The sequence below is a fragment of the Lepidochelys olivacea genome, assembly GCF_965140295.1.
Source record: "Lepidochelys olivacea isolate rLepOli2 genome assembly, chromosome: 2".
Lineage (NCBI taxonomy): Eukaryota > Metazoa > Chordata > Testudines > Cheloniidae > Lepidochelys > Lepidochelys olivacea.
The window spans coordinates 158,388,747-158,406,276 of NC_140412.1; the positions used below are offsets into that span (position 1 = coordinate 158,388,747).

Here is a 17,530-nt window from a genome sequence, read left to right on the forward strand (position 1 = left end):
CTCATTTATAGGGGAAGTTGTCAGTCTAATGTATCAGTCCACAGTTTTACGAGAAGTGAGTGAGTTCATTTTCTCCTATTTAATGTGTAACAGGAATCTCTCTTTGAAACCCTCAGATAAAAATAGAACACTCATTGCCTTATTCTTTCAACAGGTTCAGAGTGTGACTTTCTTAAACTCATTTTTACAATAAAGCTAAACTGGGAAATGGTTCTTTTCTTAAAAATTAACCTTTTTCTGACCATTCATTTGGGAATATGCTTAATCTGTACCTGTTGTTCATTTCGGGTATTTGGTGTTCCTAGGGAAAGTGAAGAAGGAGCTTGATCATGATGATAATCATTTACATTTGGATGAGACAACTAAACTATTGCAGGACCTTCATGAGGCTCAAACGGACAGAGTGGGATCCAGGCCTTCATCCAACCTCAGCTCCCTCTCCAACACCTCTGAAAGAGATCAGCATCACCTAGGTAACATTAACTGTACTTCAGCAGTTGCAGCATCACCATTCTAATTTAAATTTTCTAATTTTAGGACAAGAGAATCCCTTACAGGAAATGTGTTCTAATTATGTAAATTGCTATTTAAATATGACTTGGATAACGCACAGTGTGCAGACTGCAATAACTGTTTAATCCTAAAATGTCTATATATGTAACTGAATATTAAAATACTTATTAACCTATGGATTCTTGAGGGTTAAAAATAGTTTATTAATTTTGCTTAGTCAAGTTTCAGATTAAGCATGAATGGAAGGACCTATAAATCAAACTGATGTTTGAATAACGTTCACAGCACACCTCTGAATTTTATGTCTTTAAAATGGTATGACACAGATTCTTTACATACCTAATGGACTGTGCTGAAGCAAAGTGTTTTATAAGATTACAATTAAGAAAATATACTACCTGAATCCAAATAAAACTTTTTTTATTGTCTAGACCTGTGTTGTTCACAAATGCAGGATTTTGACTCGTACACGGAAACTTAACTTTTTATGATAGCGTGCATAGTATTAAAATATTTATATATGTGGTTTTCAATTAAATGCATATAAGAAATGGACATTTTAGAATTGAAATGGAAGGGGAATTATTATTAATGAATGAGATACATTAATCAAATCACCCTCAGACAAACCAAAATGTTTCGTACGTAAAACAGAATCTGATTGTATATAATGGGAAGTGAAATAATCAAATCTAATTAAACACACTAGTTTGCAAAATTCCTTGAGTAAAAACAAAAAACAAAACAAAAATCAGACTTGACGAGGCACTAACATAATCGTATAAAACTGGTGGGCACTAACTATTTAAATAACTTGGATACATCAAGTGCTAAAGAAGCAGAGCTGATGTTGTTTACTTCCTCAGTTAAGCAAGAATAATCTTAAATATATTGCACGTTACCACCATCATTTCCACTGCAAATCAGCATATTATATGTACCTTTTTAATTTTCTTCCTTTTTGTGATGTTTTATCAAACACTCAAAACGTCATTTCTTATTGCCTTTGCTAGCAACAAAATATGCATAAACCAGACAAGCATTCCTTTCAGCTACATGTCCCTCCATTGAGTTAAGCATTAGTCCATAGGAAATTCACTTCTGCTGGGTCCCTGTAATAACCTCCCCATTGTTAGTTTTAAAGGTCAAGGGGGTAAGACAGAGAGCCATATGCTGATACAGCATTTTAAAACATTTCTGCAGTTTTATTTAAAAGAGGATAAGGAACCTTCCATGGATAATTTTATTACATCATTTTAGCAATTTAGAGTAATAGAACAGAGGCATATTTTTCTAAAGTACCTAAGTTCTGATTTCACAAGTTATTAAGAAGACTGTAGTCCCATTGACTTTTGATGTGACTTATTCTTTTAAGAGACTGAATCACTTTTAAAAATAGGACTTAGGTACTTTCGAAAATATTACCCTAGGACAGGGGAGGGCAAACTATGGGCTAGATCTGGCCTGTCAGGGCTTTCAATCCGGCCCGTGGGATTGCCAGCCCCGCGCCGCTCCTGGGAGCCCCTGGGTGACTGGGAGCAGAGGGCTCCATGCACTTCCCTTGCCTGCAGGCATTCTCCTCCTCCCTCCCCCCCTCCCCCCCCGGAGCTCCCATTGGCTGTGGTTCCCTATTCCCGGCCAATGGGAGCTTCGGGGGTGGTACCCGCAGGCAAAGGCAGCATGCACTGGGGCTGACTGCCCCACCCCACCCCCAGGAGCTGCTGCTGGACATGCTGGCCACTTCTCGGAGCGGTGTGGGGCCAGAGCAGGCAGGGAGTCTGTCTTAGCCCCGCTGCGTGTCGCTGCCACCCCGGAGCCACTTGAGGTAAGCGGTGCCAGGCCAGAGCCCGCACTTCAAACCCCTCCTGCACCCTGAACTCTTGCCTTGAGCCCCCTGCCCTGAGCCCCCTCCCGCACTCTGCACCCCGTGCCCTGAGCCGCCTGCTGCACCCCTCCTGCACCCCAACCCCTTGCCCTGAGCCCCTTCCTGCACACCTCACTCCCTCCTACACCCCGCCCCCGCACTCTCTCCCACATCCCAACCGTCTGCCCCAGCCCTACATTCATGGCCCCTGCATACAATTTCCCCACCCAGATGTGGCCCTCGGGCCAAAAAGTTTGCCTACCCCTGCCCTAGGACATGGAGCAAGGGTGGAAAGAACACATTAAATACCAGTGCTGTTTTATGTCTTTAAGGCCCACCTGCTAGATTTTTCTCTTATTAAACGTTTGGTTTTTTTCCTTCTACTACAGGAAGTCCTTCTCATCTGAGTGTAGGAGAACAGCAAGACATGGTACATGACCCCTATGAATTTCTTCAATCTCCTGAACCTGCAACTGCCACCAGTAATTAATGTGTACAATATTACATTTTTTTTTGTTTTAAGTGTGTAACGTTTTTATAAAGTTTTTGTCAAATCGCAGAAACCTCGATTTTTATCCTCTTTCTATGAGGATAGCTGTATAATACCATGCCCGTTTGTAAAATTTGCCTAGCTAGTGTATCATGTTGTCAACACCACATTAAATACTGCCTTCATTTTTTTAAAAATATAGTGATCAGTAAGAATCTCAATAGGAAAAAACTTAAATTGTGTGTATAGAACCACATTAGATCAGTAGGATGTGTGCAGTTCTTAATATAGAGAACATCCTCGAGGAGGAATATTTATTTTTCAGCAATGACACAATTCCTGAATTGTGATCATTTTCATGTTCCTGCTCCCCTTCCATCCTGTTCTGTAGAGAAGGGCTGTGTTTCTCTGTCTCTTAAAATATTGTTTCTTAACACTCCAAAAACACTTAATTTGGAAACATAAAAGGCTCTGTAGCTGTCAGATCAAACCGCTCACTACAGGAGTTCTGCCCTGCAACTAAATGGAGATAAATGTATTGTGGTCCCTTCTATCCATGAACAGTAAGGGGACCAAATACCTAGTTTTTTTGTTTTTTTTTTTAAGGTAATATGTATATTTACTTGAATGAAAGTCTACTGGAAAGTATGCTTTTATGTAATTAAGTTTTTGTAATTCAACACTGACATGACAGGGTTTTTTTAACATTGATATGTGTAAACTAAATGAACGTTATGCATTTACAATATTTTGTAAATATTAACTTAATAAAAATCATACAAAAAAATCAACTTTTTTGAAGTTTGCCGATGTCTTGCTATTGCCAAAATGTAAGTTGCTTCCTTGTTCTTGCTAAACCTAACATATCCTAAGTTGCTGGTCTGTATAACCTTATTGCTATAAAGGGCACATGATCTTACATGAACATATTGCAAAGCTTAGTTGCACACAATACTAGTTGGGAACGCTTTGAAAACAGTCGAGAAGCTTGGCAGACATTTGGGATTAGGGAGCAAAGTCCTTGGGATTTCCCAATGGTGAGCTATGCAAGTATGGTCTTGACTTTTGAGTCTCATGTTTATGGATATTTGTAACTAAACTTGCATTTGTATGTTACAATTGATCTTGAACAATCTGTAACATTGCTGGTGAGTATTTGCTTCAGGTTGGGAGACTGTCTGTAAGCGAGGACTAGCAAATACTCACCAGCAACTACACAACAAAAACACTAGCCCAGGAACCGCTCCTTGCAACACACCCCGTTGCCAACTCTGTCTGCGTATCTATTCAAGGGACCTAACCACATCAGCCACACCATCAGGGGCTCGTTCACCTGCACATCTACCAATGTGATATGTGCCAGCAATGCCCCTCTGACATATACATTGGCCAAACCGGACAGTCTCTGTGCAAAAGAATAAATGGACACAAATCAGACATCAAGAATTGTAACATTCAGAAACCAGTGGGAGAGCACTTCAATCTCCCTGGACACTCAATAACAGATTTAAAAGTGGCAATTCTTCAACAAAAAAACTTAAAAACAGACTTCAACGGGAAACTGCAGAACTGGAATTAATTTGCAAACTGGACACCATTAAATTAGGCCCGAATAAAGACTGGGAGTGGATGGGTCACTACAAAGAGTAATTTTCCCTCCGCTGATACTCACACCTTCTTGTCAACTGTTGGGAATGGGCCACTTCCACCTTAATTTAATTGGCCTCCTTAGCACTGACTCCCTCACTTGGTATCCCATCTTTTCATTTTCTGTGATACATACATACATACATACATACATACATATATATATATATCTGCTTACTATATTTTTCACTCAATGCATCTGATGAAGTGGATTTTAGCCCACAAAAGCTTATGTCCAAATAAATGTGTTGGTCTCTAAGGTTCCACAAGGACTCCTCATTGTATTGTAGTATCTCCATAGTTAGTTTTAACTAGTTTAAAAGTTACATTTGACTTACCTGACCTTTTTTTAACATTGAACCAGTCCACTTGAATTCTTCTGTGCTCCTCTTCAGAAGGGGAAAGTTTTAGAGACAGTTTGGTGGTAAAGAGAGGAGTTCGAAATATCAGAGGGTATTTCACGCTTTGAAAAATTTTTTTTAACACTGTATCTCAAAAAATAGCTTGGCCTAGTGTCATTATCCCAAGGCAAACTGTATCTTTGACCCCCTCATGCTCTCTCCCTGTGGACACCCTTCCAAGTGCCACATCCAGCACCTGCATTTTTCTGAATGGAATTCTTCCCATTCCACCCCACTTTTAGATAACCTGAGTTACAGCACCGCTCTTTACCAACTCTTTTTCCTCAGCACATCCAGCTGGGCTTGGTCCCTGCTATAGACTTCCCTTCAGGAACTGTAAACAGGCGGTAAACACAATGATACTGAATAGTTTCAAAAGAAAGTGTTATCTGTTTATCAGTGTGAACGCAGACATCCAAGGGAGAGAAGGGTTAAAATAACAAGTCTATTGTCTTCATTGAAAGTTTAGACATTTCCCTCAAGGTTTAGGTAGGTCCCACGTATCCCAGGTACCCTGCTGCTTCACGGAACTGGAGTTCTGTCTGCTTTTTTGCAGATTGTCTCTGAGTTTAACAGTTACTAAATTTTTTGTTTTAAGGTTTCCCTGCTTGGATTCTCCACCCTGCCCCAAGTTATCAGCCAGATTGTTGGTCAGAGTGTGGTGGGGGATAAACTTTCAAAGCAATTGATCCCTGTGTTAAGTACATCAGTGATTGGGGTTATCTAAAGCATTGTCTGCATTCCTACAGATGTGCAAAGCAACCCTGGACTGAGTTAACGCTGCACCCTTGTAGCAAACAGCATTATAGTAATCACACATGGATACACATCATATTCATAACAAATAACAGATATCCCTTGTTATTCAGACCTAGAAACCCCAAATGTGGCTTAATTTAGTCTTACACACCCACCCTTCCACTAATCTAATGTAATAGGTCTATTTTTGTGAAAACTCAAAAGGTTTTGTGCACACTTTAAAAATTCATGAGGTCTCATGAGTCTGTGGAAATCTAATGTCCATGTGCTCTGGGATGGTACAAGAGGATGGATCTGGGAAGGGCTCTGAGAGAAAATAGCCACCAAAGAAATTAATCTGAGTTACTGAGAAAGGACCCCTGGCTCTTTCTCTGTCTATACATAATACAAAAAAAACTGACTAGTGGTGGCCATGTCGTCATCTGTGATAAACCTGGTTGCACCAGACCAGTAATAACCATGTGGGGCTTTTAGAATGAAATAAAGCCATACAATATAGCCATGGACACCTGACGTTATGGACTCATGTTGTGGGGTTTTAAGGCTGTGAGGTCAAGTCATTAAAATTCACTTCTATGTTCCCCCCTCCCCCAAAATCCTCCACCATTAGAAGTAATAATCTCTGCCACCATTAAAGATTTGGACTCTAGCCTTGGTGAATATGTAGTTCATTAAAGATTAACTTTCAGGCTACAGAAAAACTGATAAATGAGAATCTTAACTTTTCCTGCACTAGGTGAAATCAGTTAGCAAGTAAAAAAGAGGACTCTATTGTATAGAAAGTCCATTTTCACTATGTGTTTCTTCCTTCCTGTTTCTTTCTCATTCCTGGTTTCTATACTTTGGTGTTGGTTTGTTTTTTAAACAAATCTGCACTTAGAGATAAGTGATCATTTACCATCCCATGAGGAGAGAGAAACTCCTTGCTGCTTTTTCTATATATGTCATTTTATTTTGTGTGTGTGTATATCAATGCATATCTATTCAGGTTCATTATTCTGAAAGCTCAGAACAATTTAAAGTCCACAAAATAGCAGCCTTACCAGTAGGGAAAGAACCTAAGCTTTCTAGTAAGTGCACAAAATGCATAGCTATGACTTGTAATACCTGTTCTGGATGCTGTCTAAGGCAGATTGAATTGACTGGGGTTGCAGTCAATCTGAGGAGGTATCACGGTATTTAAAGACACTCTTATCTTTACCTCCAGTGCAAATACTTGTCCAAGACTTGAAACTCCCAGACCTCAGACACACCCACATGGACAAGCAATCAACTGCCCTGCTCTTTGTTTCTTGTTGAAAGGAATTAGTAAATTTAGGCATGAAGTTACTTTTTTAAAAAAGAAAATACAAAGGTGCCATAACATTCAGCACTGCCAGAAGGTTCTGTCTGCGTCTGAACCTGGAACCTTAAATTTTCACACATGTCTACATGTGGAATTAGAAGTATTCAGGAATAGCAGTTTTCTGTGGACACACAGAATAAGAGTACCTTGCTCATTTTTCATTTGGAACTTTTTAAAAATAGGAAAAGATAAACTGAAAAAATAACTTTCTCTAATTTTTTTAGTCGGTCATTTTAGATAAATATTTTCAGCTGACTTTAAACTGATTAAGTCCCTTTAAAGAAAGGATGCTGTCAAGTTTCCTCCCCCACTCTGAACTCTAGGGTACAGATGTGGGGACCTGCATGAAAAACCTCCTAAGCTTATCTTTACCAGCTTAGGTCAAAACTTCCCCAAGGTACAAAATATTACACCTTGGACAGGCCGCTACCACCACCAAACTAATACTGGTTACTGGGGAAGAGCTGTTTGGACGCGTCCTTCCCCCCAAAATACTTCCCAAAACCTTGCACCCCACTTCCTGGACAAGGTTTGGTAGAAAGCCTCACCAATTTGCCTAGGTGACTACAGACCCAGACCCTTGGATCTTAAGAACAATGAACAATCCTCCCAACACTTGCACCCCCCCTTTCCTGGGAAATGGTGGATAAAAAGCCTCACCAATTTGCATAGGTGACCACAAACCCAAACCCTTGGATCTGAGAACAATGAAAAAGCATTCAGTGTTTTACAAGAAGACTTTTAATAAAAAATAGAAGTAAACAGAAATAAAGAAATCCCCCCTGTAAAATCAGGATGGTATATATCTTACAGGGTAATTAGATTCAAAAACATAGAGAACCCCTCTAGGCAAAACCTTAAGTTACAAAAAAGATACACAGACAGAAATAGTTATTCTATTCAGCACAATTCTTTTCTCAGCCATTTAAAGAAATCATAATCTAACACATACCTAGCTAGATTACTTACTAAAAGTTCTAAGACTCCATTCCTGTTCTGTCCCTGGCAAGCGCAGCATACAGACAGACACAGACCCTTTGTTTCTCTCCCTCCTCCCAGCTTTTGAAAGTATCTTGTCTCCTCATTGGTCATTTTGGTCAGGTGCCAGCGAGGTTACCTTTAGCTTCTTAACCCTTTACAGGTGAGAGGAGCTTTCCCCTGGCCAGGAGGGATTTCAAAGGGGTTTACCCTTCCCTTTATATTTATGACACGCCCCCCAAATCTCAGCTAGGGTGAAACACTGGCTGGGATTTCTTCCTGGAGCTCTAGGAAAACAGAGTTAATAAGACACATGCATCTCTAAATATACTACCAAGTACATAAAGACTAACAATATTTTCCACATCTCAAGGACGATTTTAACCAGTTGATTCTGGGAAACTTTCACGGGAGAGTGCATCAGCCACTTTGTTAGAAGCTCCTGAGATGTGTTGGATGTCGAAATCAAAATCTTGGAGAGCTAAACTCCACCGAAGAAGTTTTTTGTTAGTTTCTTTGACGGTGTGAAGCCACTTTAGTGCAGCATGGTCGGTTTGCAGGTGGAAACGCCGTCCCCAAACATATGGGCGTAGCTTTTCCAGAGCGTAGACAATGGCATAACATTCTTTTTCAGTGACTGACCAGTTGCTTTCCCTCTCAGACAGTTTTTTGCTGAGAAACACTACAGGGTGGAATTCTTGATCAGGTCCTTTCTGCATTAAAACTGCTCCCACACCACGCTCGGATGCATCTGTGGTTACTAGGAACGGTTTGTCAAAGTCTGGGGCCCTTAGTACAGGGTCAGACATGAGTGTCGCTTTAAGCTTGTTAAAGGCCTTCTGACACTTTCCGGTCCACTGAACAGCATTTGGCTGTTTCTTTTTGGTTAGGTCTGTCAGTGGGGCAGCGATTTGGCTGTAGTGCGGTACAAATCGTCTGTAATAACCGGCCAAGCCTAAGAAGGATTGAACCTGTTTCTTTGACTTTGGGACAGGCCACCTTTGGATAGCATCCACTTTGGCCTGTAGGGGGCTGATAGTTCCTTGACCCACCTGGTGTCCAAGGTAAGTCACTCTGTTTAGGCCTATTTGACACTTCTTAGCCTTAACAGTTAGTCCTGCCTCCCTTATGCGCTCAAGGACTTTTTGTAGATGTTCCAGGTGGTCTGCCCAGGAATCCGAAAATATGGCCACATCGTCAAGGTAGGCGACTGCATATTCTCCTAATCCCGCTAGGAGACCATCTACAAGTCTTTGGAAAGTGGCGGGTGCATTTCGCAGCCCGAAAGGGAGTACATTAAATTCATACAGCCCGAGATGTGTGATGAAGGCTGACCTTTCCTTGGCAGATTCATCTAGCGGTACCTGCCAGTACCCCTTGGTTAAGTCCAAGGTAGAGATGAACTGGGCCCTTCCCAGTTTCTCTAATAGTTCATCTGTGCGTGGCATGGGATAGTTGTCTGGGCGAGTTACAGCATTTAGCTTACGGTAGTCCATGCAAAAACGTATTTCCCCATCTGGTTTGGGAACTAGAACCACTGGAGATGCCCATGCACTTTCAGAGGGGCGGATTACACCCATCTGTAACATATCCTGGATCTCCCGTTCTATAGCAGTTTTAGCTTGAGGAGACACCCGGTAAGGTTGGACCCTAATTGGGTGAGCATTACCTGTGTCAATGGAGTGGTATGCCCGTTCAGTCAGTCCTGGGGTGGCTGAGAATGTTGGCGCGTAGCTAGTGCACAGCTCCTGGATCTGCTGTCGCTGCATACGCCCAAGGGTCATGGAGAGGTTCACCTCTTCCACACCACCAGCACATTTCCCTTCGTAATAGACACCTTCAGGCCACTCAGCGTCGTCTCCTCCCTGGGCTGTAAACTGACAAACCTTTAATTCTCTGGAATAAAAGGGCTTTAGAGAATTAATATGATACACCTTAGGCTTTCGGTTGGAGGTGGGGAATGCTATGAGATAATTAACAGCTCCCAGGCGCTCCTGGACCACGAATGGCCCTTCCCACGATGCTTCCATTTTATGGGCCTGGAGCGCCTTTAAGACCATGACCTGGTCTCCTACTTTGAAGGAACGCTCTCTGGCATGTTTATCATACCAGGCTTTTTGCTCTTTTTGAGCATCCTGTAAGTTTTCTCTAGCAAGGGCTAAAGAGGTTCGGAGGGTGTTTTGTAGGTTGGTTACAAAGTCCAGAATGTTAGTTCCTGGAGAAGGTGTAAATCCCTCCCATTGCTGCTTCACCAACTGCAATGGCCCCTTAACCTCACAGCCATATACAAGTTCAAATGGGGAAAACCCTAAACTGGGATGTGGTACAGCTCTGTAGGCAAAGAGCAACTGCTGCAATACTAGGTCCCAATCATTGGAGTGCTCATTTACGAATTTACGTATCATGGCCCCCAAAGTTCCATTAAACTTCTCCACCATGCCATTTGTTTGATGATGGTAAGGAGTGGCAACCAAGTGATTTACCCCATGAGCTTCCCAAAGGTTTTTCATAGTTCCTGCCAGGAAATTAGTCCCTGCATCTGTGAGGATGTCGGAGGGCCAACCTACCCTGGCAAAAATGTCTGCTAGTGCCTGGCACACACTTTTAGCCCTGGTGTTGCTTAGAGCTACTGCTTCCGGCCATCGGGTGGCAAAATCCATGAAAGTCAGTATGTACTGCTTTCCTCTGGGTGTCTTTTTCGGAAAAGGACCCAGAATATCCACAGCTACTCGCTGAAATGGAACTTCAATGATGGGGAGTGGCTGGAGAGGAGCTTTGACCTGGTCTTGGGGTTTTCCCACTCTTTGGCACACCTCACAAGACTGGACATAGGTAGAAACATCCTTGCCCATTCCCTCCCAGTGGAATGACCCCCCCAAACGGTCTTTGGTCCTGTTCACCCCAGCATGGCCACTAGGGTGATCATGGGCTAAGCTCAAGAGCTTGGCCCGGTATTTAGTTGGAACTACCAACTGTCTCTGAGGATGCCAGTCTTCCTGGTGTCCCCCAGAAAGAGTTTCCTTGTATAAAAGTCCTCTTTCTACAACAAACCTGGATCGATTAGAAGAGCTGAGAGGCGGTGGGTTGCTCCGTGCCGCCGTCCATGCTCTCTGGAGGCTTTCATCTGCTTCCTGTTCGGTCTGGAACTGTTCCCTTGATGCTGGAGACATCAGTTCCTCATGGGATTGTGGACCTAGGCTTGGTCCCTCTGGAAGCGATATAGGGGATGGAGCTGTTTCTGTTGACTGTGAACCGCTCTCCGCTGGTGCACTATGTTGGGATTCAGGCTCCGGCTGAGCCTCTTGTGTAGGGTTATCAGCTGCTGCCAGTTCAGGTTCGGTGGGGCCCTCTGGTGTTGAGGTTGCAAGTACTGGATTCAGTGCTGACACGGGGTCTGGTGTTGGTTGTTTGGCTGGTTCCGGTTCTGGGACTGGTTCCGTCTGGGTCTCTGGGACTGGATCCACTACTGCTGTTGCAGACATTGGCCTGGGGTCCAGGTCCATCACCTCTGACTGGGTCCTGATAGAAGTTTCCGGAACAGAGCTAGGCCTCACGGCTTGTTTAGCCTGGTTGCGGGTGACCATTCCCACCCTCTTGGCCTGCTTCACATGATTGGCCAAGTCTTCCCCCAACAGCATGGGGATGGGATAATCATCATAGACTGCAAAAGTCCACATTCCTGACCAGCCCTTGTACTGGACAGGCAACTTGGCTGTAGGCAAATTGAAAGAGTTGGACTTGAAGGGTTGAATCGTCACTTGGATCTCTGGGTTGATTAAATTGGGGTCCACTAAGGAAGCATGGATAGCTGACACTTGTGCTCCGGTGTCCCTCCACGCGGTGACCTTCTTCCCACCCACACTCACAGTTTCCCTCCGCTCCAAGGGTATCTGGGAGGTATCTGGGCCTGTGGACCTCTGGTGTGATTCCGGTGCAATGAACTGTAATCTGTTGGGGTTCTTGGGCAGTTGGCCTTTACATGCCCCAGCTCGTTACACTTAAAACATCGTCCAGCTGACGGGTCACTGGGGCGAGGAGGGTTGCTGGAGAACGGGGTGGTGGGACGATAAGGGGTCTGGAGGGTTCTTTGGGAGGTAGGTGGGGCTTTGGGCGGCCCCCGGTAATAGGGTGTGGTCTGGGGTGGTCCCTTCTGGTCTCCGCTCCAACTGCGACCAGTTTTCTTCTTCTCTGCCACCTCCACCCATCTGGCTCCAATCTCTCCTGCCTCAATTACAGTTTTGGGTTTCCCATCTAGGATGTATCTTTCTATTTCCTCAGGAACACCCTCTAAGAATTGTTCCATTTGCATTAGGAAGGGCAAATTTACTGGAGATTCAACACTTGCTCCTGATATCCAGGCATCCCAATGTTTTACAATGTGGTAGGCATGTCGGGTAAATGACATGTCTGGTTTCCACCTTAGGGCTCTGAACCTCCGACGAGACTGCTCGGGTGTTATCCCCATTCTGACTCTCGCCTTGGATTTAAACAGTTCATACTTGTTCATGTGTTCTTTAGGCATTTCAGCTGCCACCTCAGCTAAGGGTCCACTGAGCTGCGGCCTCAGCTCTACCATGTATTGGTCAGTAGAGATGTTGTACCCAAGGCAGGCCCTTTCGAAGTTTTCTAAGAAGGCCTCAGTATCATCACCTGCCTTGTAGGTGGGGAACTTTCTGGGATGGGAAGTGGTACCTGGAGAAGGATTGCTAGGGTTTGTTGGTATATTCTGCTGGGCCTTTATCCTCTCCATCTCCTCCACATGCTTCCTCTCTTTTTCCTTCTCCTCCTCCTTCAGCCGCATGAGTTCTATCTGTCTTTCATGTTCCCTTTGTTTTTCCTCAGCCTGAAATTTGGCTAATTCCAGCTGTAGTCGAGCTGAGGATTTGGCCATTCTAACCTCTCTGTTTTTAACTAACTTTACACCCGAGGTTTAGAAATAAACAAACAAAACTTGGCTGTAAAATTTTGCTGTGCTGGAATAGAATACCTATTCTCTGATAGTGATTGTCAGCCTACAGAAAAAGACAATTCCCTTGTCTCTGCTCTGGGCCCAAATTAAAGCAAAAAACCTCCAACTACTTGGAAACCTGCTTACCCAGCCCAAAGAAGAAAAAAAATTTCTTTTCAAACCTGTGCTCCTTGTAAAACAAAAAAAAAATCAAAATCCTAAAAAAAACCCTGCCACTTTTGTCTCCAGGCAAATGGGTAGAGCACACACCCCCTATTTACTTTTAGGAAGAAAAGAAAAAAAAAAAAACCTCTGGGTTGGAAGACTGTGAATTTCCCTGCAGGAGTTAAGTACCCTGCCTCCAGGCAAAGAAAACCTGCAATTCACAAGATAATCCCCTTTTGTCTCTGCTTGGCCACAAAGCAGAGAGAAACCAAGCTGCTTTCAGTTTCAAAGCTGCCTTCTGGACTTCCTAAAAAGTCCTTTTTAAAATCTGTATTTTTAGTTCAAAAAATCTCAACTGGATCTCAAAATGATTTCAGGTTAATCCCACCACTGTGCCACCATGTCAAGGTTCCTCCCCCACTCTGAACTCTAGGGTACAGATGTGGGGACCTGCATGAAAAACCTCCTAAGCTTATCTTTACCAGCTTAGGTCAAAACTTCCCCAAGGTACAAAATATTACACCTTGGACAGGCCGCTACCACCACCAAACTAATACTGGTTACTGGGGAAGAGCTGTTTGGACGCGTCCTTCCCCCCAAAATACTTCCCAAAACCTTGCACCCCACTTCCTGGACAAGGTTTGGTAGAAAGCCTCACCAATTTGCCTAGGTGACTACAGACCCAGACCCTTGGATCTTAAGAACAATGAACAATCCTCCCAACACTTGCACCCCCCCTTTCCTGGGAAATGGTGGATAAAAAGCCTCACCAATTTGCATAGGTGACCACAAACCCAAACCCTTGGATCTGAGAACAATGAAAAAGCATTCAGTGTTTTACAAGAAGACTTTTAATAAAAAATAGAAGTAAACAGAAATAAAGAAATCCCCCCTGTAAAATCAGGATGGTATATATCTTACAGGGTAATTAGATTCAAAAACATAGAGAACCCCTCTAGGCAAAACCTTAAGTTACAAAAAAGATACACAGACAGAAATAGTTATTCTATTCAGCACAATTCTTTTCTCAGCCATTTAAAGAAATCATAATCTAACACATACCTAGCTAGATTACTTACTAAAAGTTCTAAGACTCCATTCCTGTTCTGTCCCTGGCAAGCGCAGCATACAGACAGACACAGACCCTTTGTTTCTCTCCCTCCTCCCAGCTTTTGAAAGTATCTTGTCTCCTCATTGGTCATTTTGGTCAGGTGCCAGCGAGGTTACCTTTAGCTTCTTAACCCTTTACAGGTGAGAGGAGCTTTCCCCTGGCCAGGAGGGATTTCAAAGGGGTTTACCCTTCCCTTTATATTTATGACAGATGCCTTCATAGGCCCTGTCTACACTGGTAAGTTTCTGCCCAGTAAAGCAGCTTTCTGCGCTGTAAGTCCTGAGGCGTACACACTGCCAAGCCACTTGGTGCACAGAAACTGCACAGTTGCAGCACTGTAAAAAAACCCACCCCAACGATAGGAATACAGCTCTCTGCACCAGGGATACAGTGCTGCGGTGCCAGTGTACACCGTGGTTGGTTACAGCGCTGCGATTGGCCTCCGGGAGGTGTCCCACGATGCCTTCTCTCGCCTCTCTGGTCATCGGTTTGAACTCTACTGCCCTGCCCTCAGGTGACCAACTGTCATCCTGTCATCCCCACCCCGTAAATTGCTTTGGAATTTTGAAAGTCCCCTTCCTGTTTGCTCGGTGATGCGTGCAGTGGTCTCAGCGCATCTTTCCCGGTGGCCAGGCCTGCTCCACACACCAAGCTATTCCCCGCTTGGAGCAATGCCGAGCCGCTGGACCTCATCAGCATTTGGAGAGAGGAGGCTGTCCACTCCCAGCTGCGCTCCAGCTGTAGGAATTCTGATACCTATGGACAGATTTCACGATGCTGGACAGAAAGGGGTCATGACCGGGACAAACTGCAGTGCAGGGTCAAAGTGAAGGAGCTGTGGCACGCTTACTACAAGGCGCGGGAGGCAAACCACTGCTCCGGTGCTGCGACCATGAGCTGCCGGTTCTACAAAGAGCTGGATGCTATACTCGGCGGCAACCCCACCTCCACTGCGAAGGTCCCTTTGGATACTTCGTTGGTTCACATGCCAGTCGAGAGTGAAGCAAGCCAGGAGGAGGATATCTTGGAGAGGGAGGGGGACCCAGAGGCAGAAGATGACTTGGAGGTCAGAGATGCATGCAGCCAACAGCTCTTTTCTGCCTTGGAGGAGCCTAGCCAGTCACAGCTGTCCGATGTTGGCGAAGCACAAATAGGAGAGGAGGCACCAGTAAGTGGATTTGATTTTGGGAATCACTGAAGTGAGTTGTTGGGGGGCAGGAGGGTTGCAGAAAGCAGGCTTACCTCCCACAATATGCCTACTATGAGTGGCGGAACAGGCTGTTGATTGACTCCCTGACTCCCTCACTTCACAGGAATCTGCCTGAGGGTATGTCTACACTACGAAATTAGGTCGAATTTATAGAAGTCAGTTTTGTAGAAAGCGTTTTTATACAGTCGATTGTGGGTGTCCCCACATAAATGCTCTAAGTGCATGTAGTCAGCGCAGTGTGTCCACAGTACCGAGGCAACCGTCGACTTCCAGAGTGCTGCACTGTGGGTAGCTATCCCACAGTTCCCGCAGTCTCCGCCGCCCATCTGAATTCTGAGTAGAAATCCCAGTGCCTGGTGGGGCTAAAACATTGTCGCGGGTCGTTCTGGGTACATATTGTCAGGCCCCCGTTCCCTCCCTCCCTCCTTCCGTGAAAGCAAGGGCAGACAATCGTTTCGCGCCTTTTTTCCTGAGTTACCTGTGCAGACGCCATACCATGGCAAGCATGGAGCCCGCTCAGCTAACCATCACTGTATGTCTCCTGGGTGCTGGCAGACATGGTACTGCATTGCTACACGGCAGCCGTTTATTGCCTTTTGGCAGCAGACAGTGCAGTATGACTGGTAGCCATCATCAACATAGTCCTGGGTGCTCTTTTAACTGACCTCGATGAGGTCGGGGCGCCTGGGCAAACATGGGAGTGACTCAGCCAGGTCATTTCCCTTTTAAGTTTTGTCTCATGGTGATTCAGTCCTACCGGCAGTGCACTGTCTTTTAATCAGCAGCCAGCAGAAGATGATGGCCAGCAGTCATGCTGCACTGTCTTCTGCCGAGCACCCAGGAAATGACGATGGCTAGCGGTCGTACTGCACAGTCTGCTGCCAGCAGGATGTAGAAAGATAGATGAACTGTCTCAACACAAGAAATAGACCAGATTTGTTTTGTATTCATTTTCTCCTTCCTCCCTCCATGAAATCAATGGCTTGCTAAACCCAGTGTTGAGTTCTATCCTTGAGGGGGCCATTCAGTTTCTCGCAAAGCCACCCCCTTTGTTGATTTTAATTCCCTGTAAGCCATGTCGTCAGTTGCCCCTCCCTCCGTCAGGGCAACGGCAGACAATTGTTCTGTGCCTTTTTTCTGTGCAGACGCCATACCACGGCAAGCATGGAGCCCGCTCAGATCACTTTGGCAATTAGGAGCACATTAAACACCACACATATTATCCAGCAGTATATGCAGCACCAGAACCTGGCAAAGCGAAACCGGGCAAGTAGGCGAAAGTCAGTGCGATGACAAGAGTGATGAGGACATGGACACAGACTTCTCTCAAAGCATGAGCCCTGGCAATGTGGGGCATCATGGTGCTAATGGGGCAGCTTCATGCAGTGGAACGCCAATTCTGGGCTCGGGAAACAAGCACAGACTGGTGGGACCGCACAGTGTTGCAGGACTGGGATGATTCCCAGTGGCTGTGAAACTTTCACATGCGTAAGGGCACTTTCATGGAACTTTGTGACTTACTTTCCCCTGCCCTGAGGTGTAATAATACCAAGATGAGAGCAGCCCTCACAATTGAGGAGCGAGTGGCAATAGCCCTGTGGAAGCTTGCAACACCAAACAGCTACTGGTCAGTCGGGAATCAATTTGGAGTGGGCAAATCTACTGTGGGGGCTGCTGTGATGCAAGTTGCCCACGCAATCAAAGATCTGCTGATATCAAGGGTAGTGACCCTGGGAAATGTGCAGGTCATAGTGGATGGCTTTGCTGCAATGGGATTCCCTAACTGTGGTGGGGCCATAGACGGAACCCATATCCCTATCTTGGCACCGGAGCACCAAGGTGCCGAGTACATAAACCGCAAGGGGTACTTTTCAATAGTGCTGCAAGCACTGGTGGAGCACAAGGGACGTTTCACCAACATGGGATGGCCGGGAAAGGTACATGACACTCGCATCTTCAGGAACTCTGGTCTGTTTCAAAAGCTGCAGGAAAGGACTTTATTCCCAGACCAGAAAATAACCGTTGGGGATGTTGAAATGCCTATAGTTATCCTTGGGGACCCAGCCTACCCCTTAATGCCATGGCTCATAAAGCCATAC

General features: G+C 44.8%; 1 protein-coding gene across 6 annotated transcripts in view; it reads left to right on the plus strand.

Annotated features, from left to right (window-relative positions):
• Window positions 1-3,600, plus strand: part of BRD9 (bromodomain containing 9) — a 55,978-nt gene extending 52,378 nt beyond the window's left edge. For 3 of the 6 annotated variants that reach the window (XM_084621841.1, XM_084621842.1, XM_084621845.1), the window contains exons 16-17: window positions 306-473; window positions 2,767-3,599. In XM_084621841.1, the coding sequence (XP_084477967.1) occupies window positions 306-473; window positions 2,767-2,867 (269 nt within the window). In that variant the 3' untranslated portion in view covers window positions 2,868-3,599. Of the gene's footprint in view, window positions 1-305; window positions 474-2,766 lie in introns of all 6 variants that reach the window. The other 3 variants (XM_084621840.1, XM_084621843.1, XM_084621844.1) reach the window with 2 other exon arrangements.
• The last annotated feature ends 13,930 nt before the right edge of the window (window positions 3,601-17,530 follow it).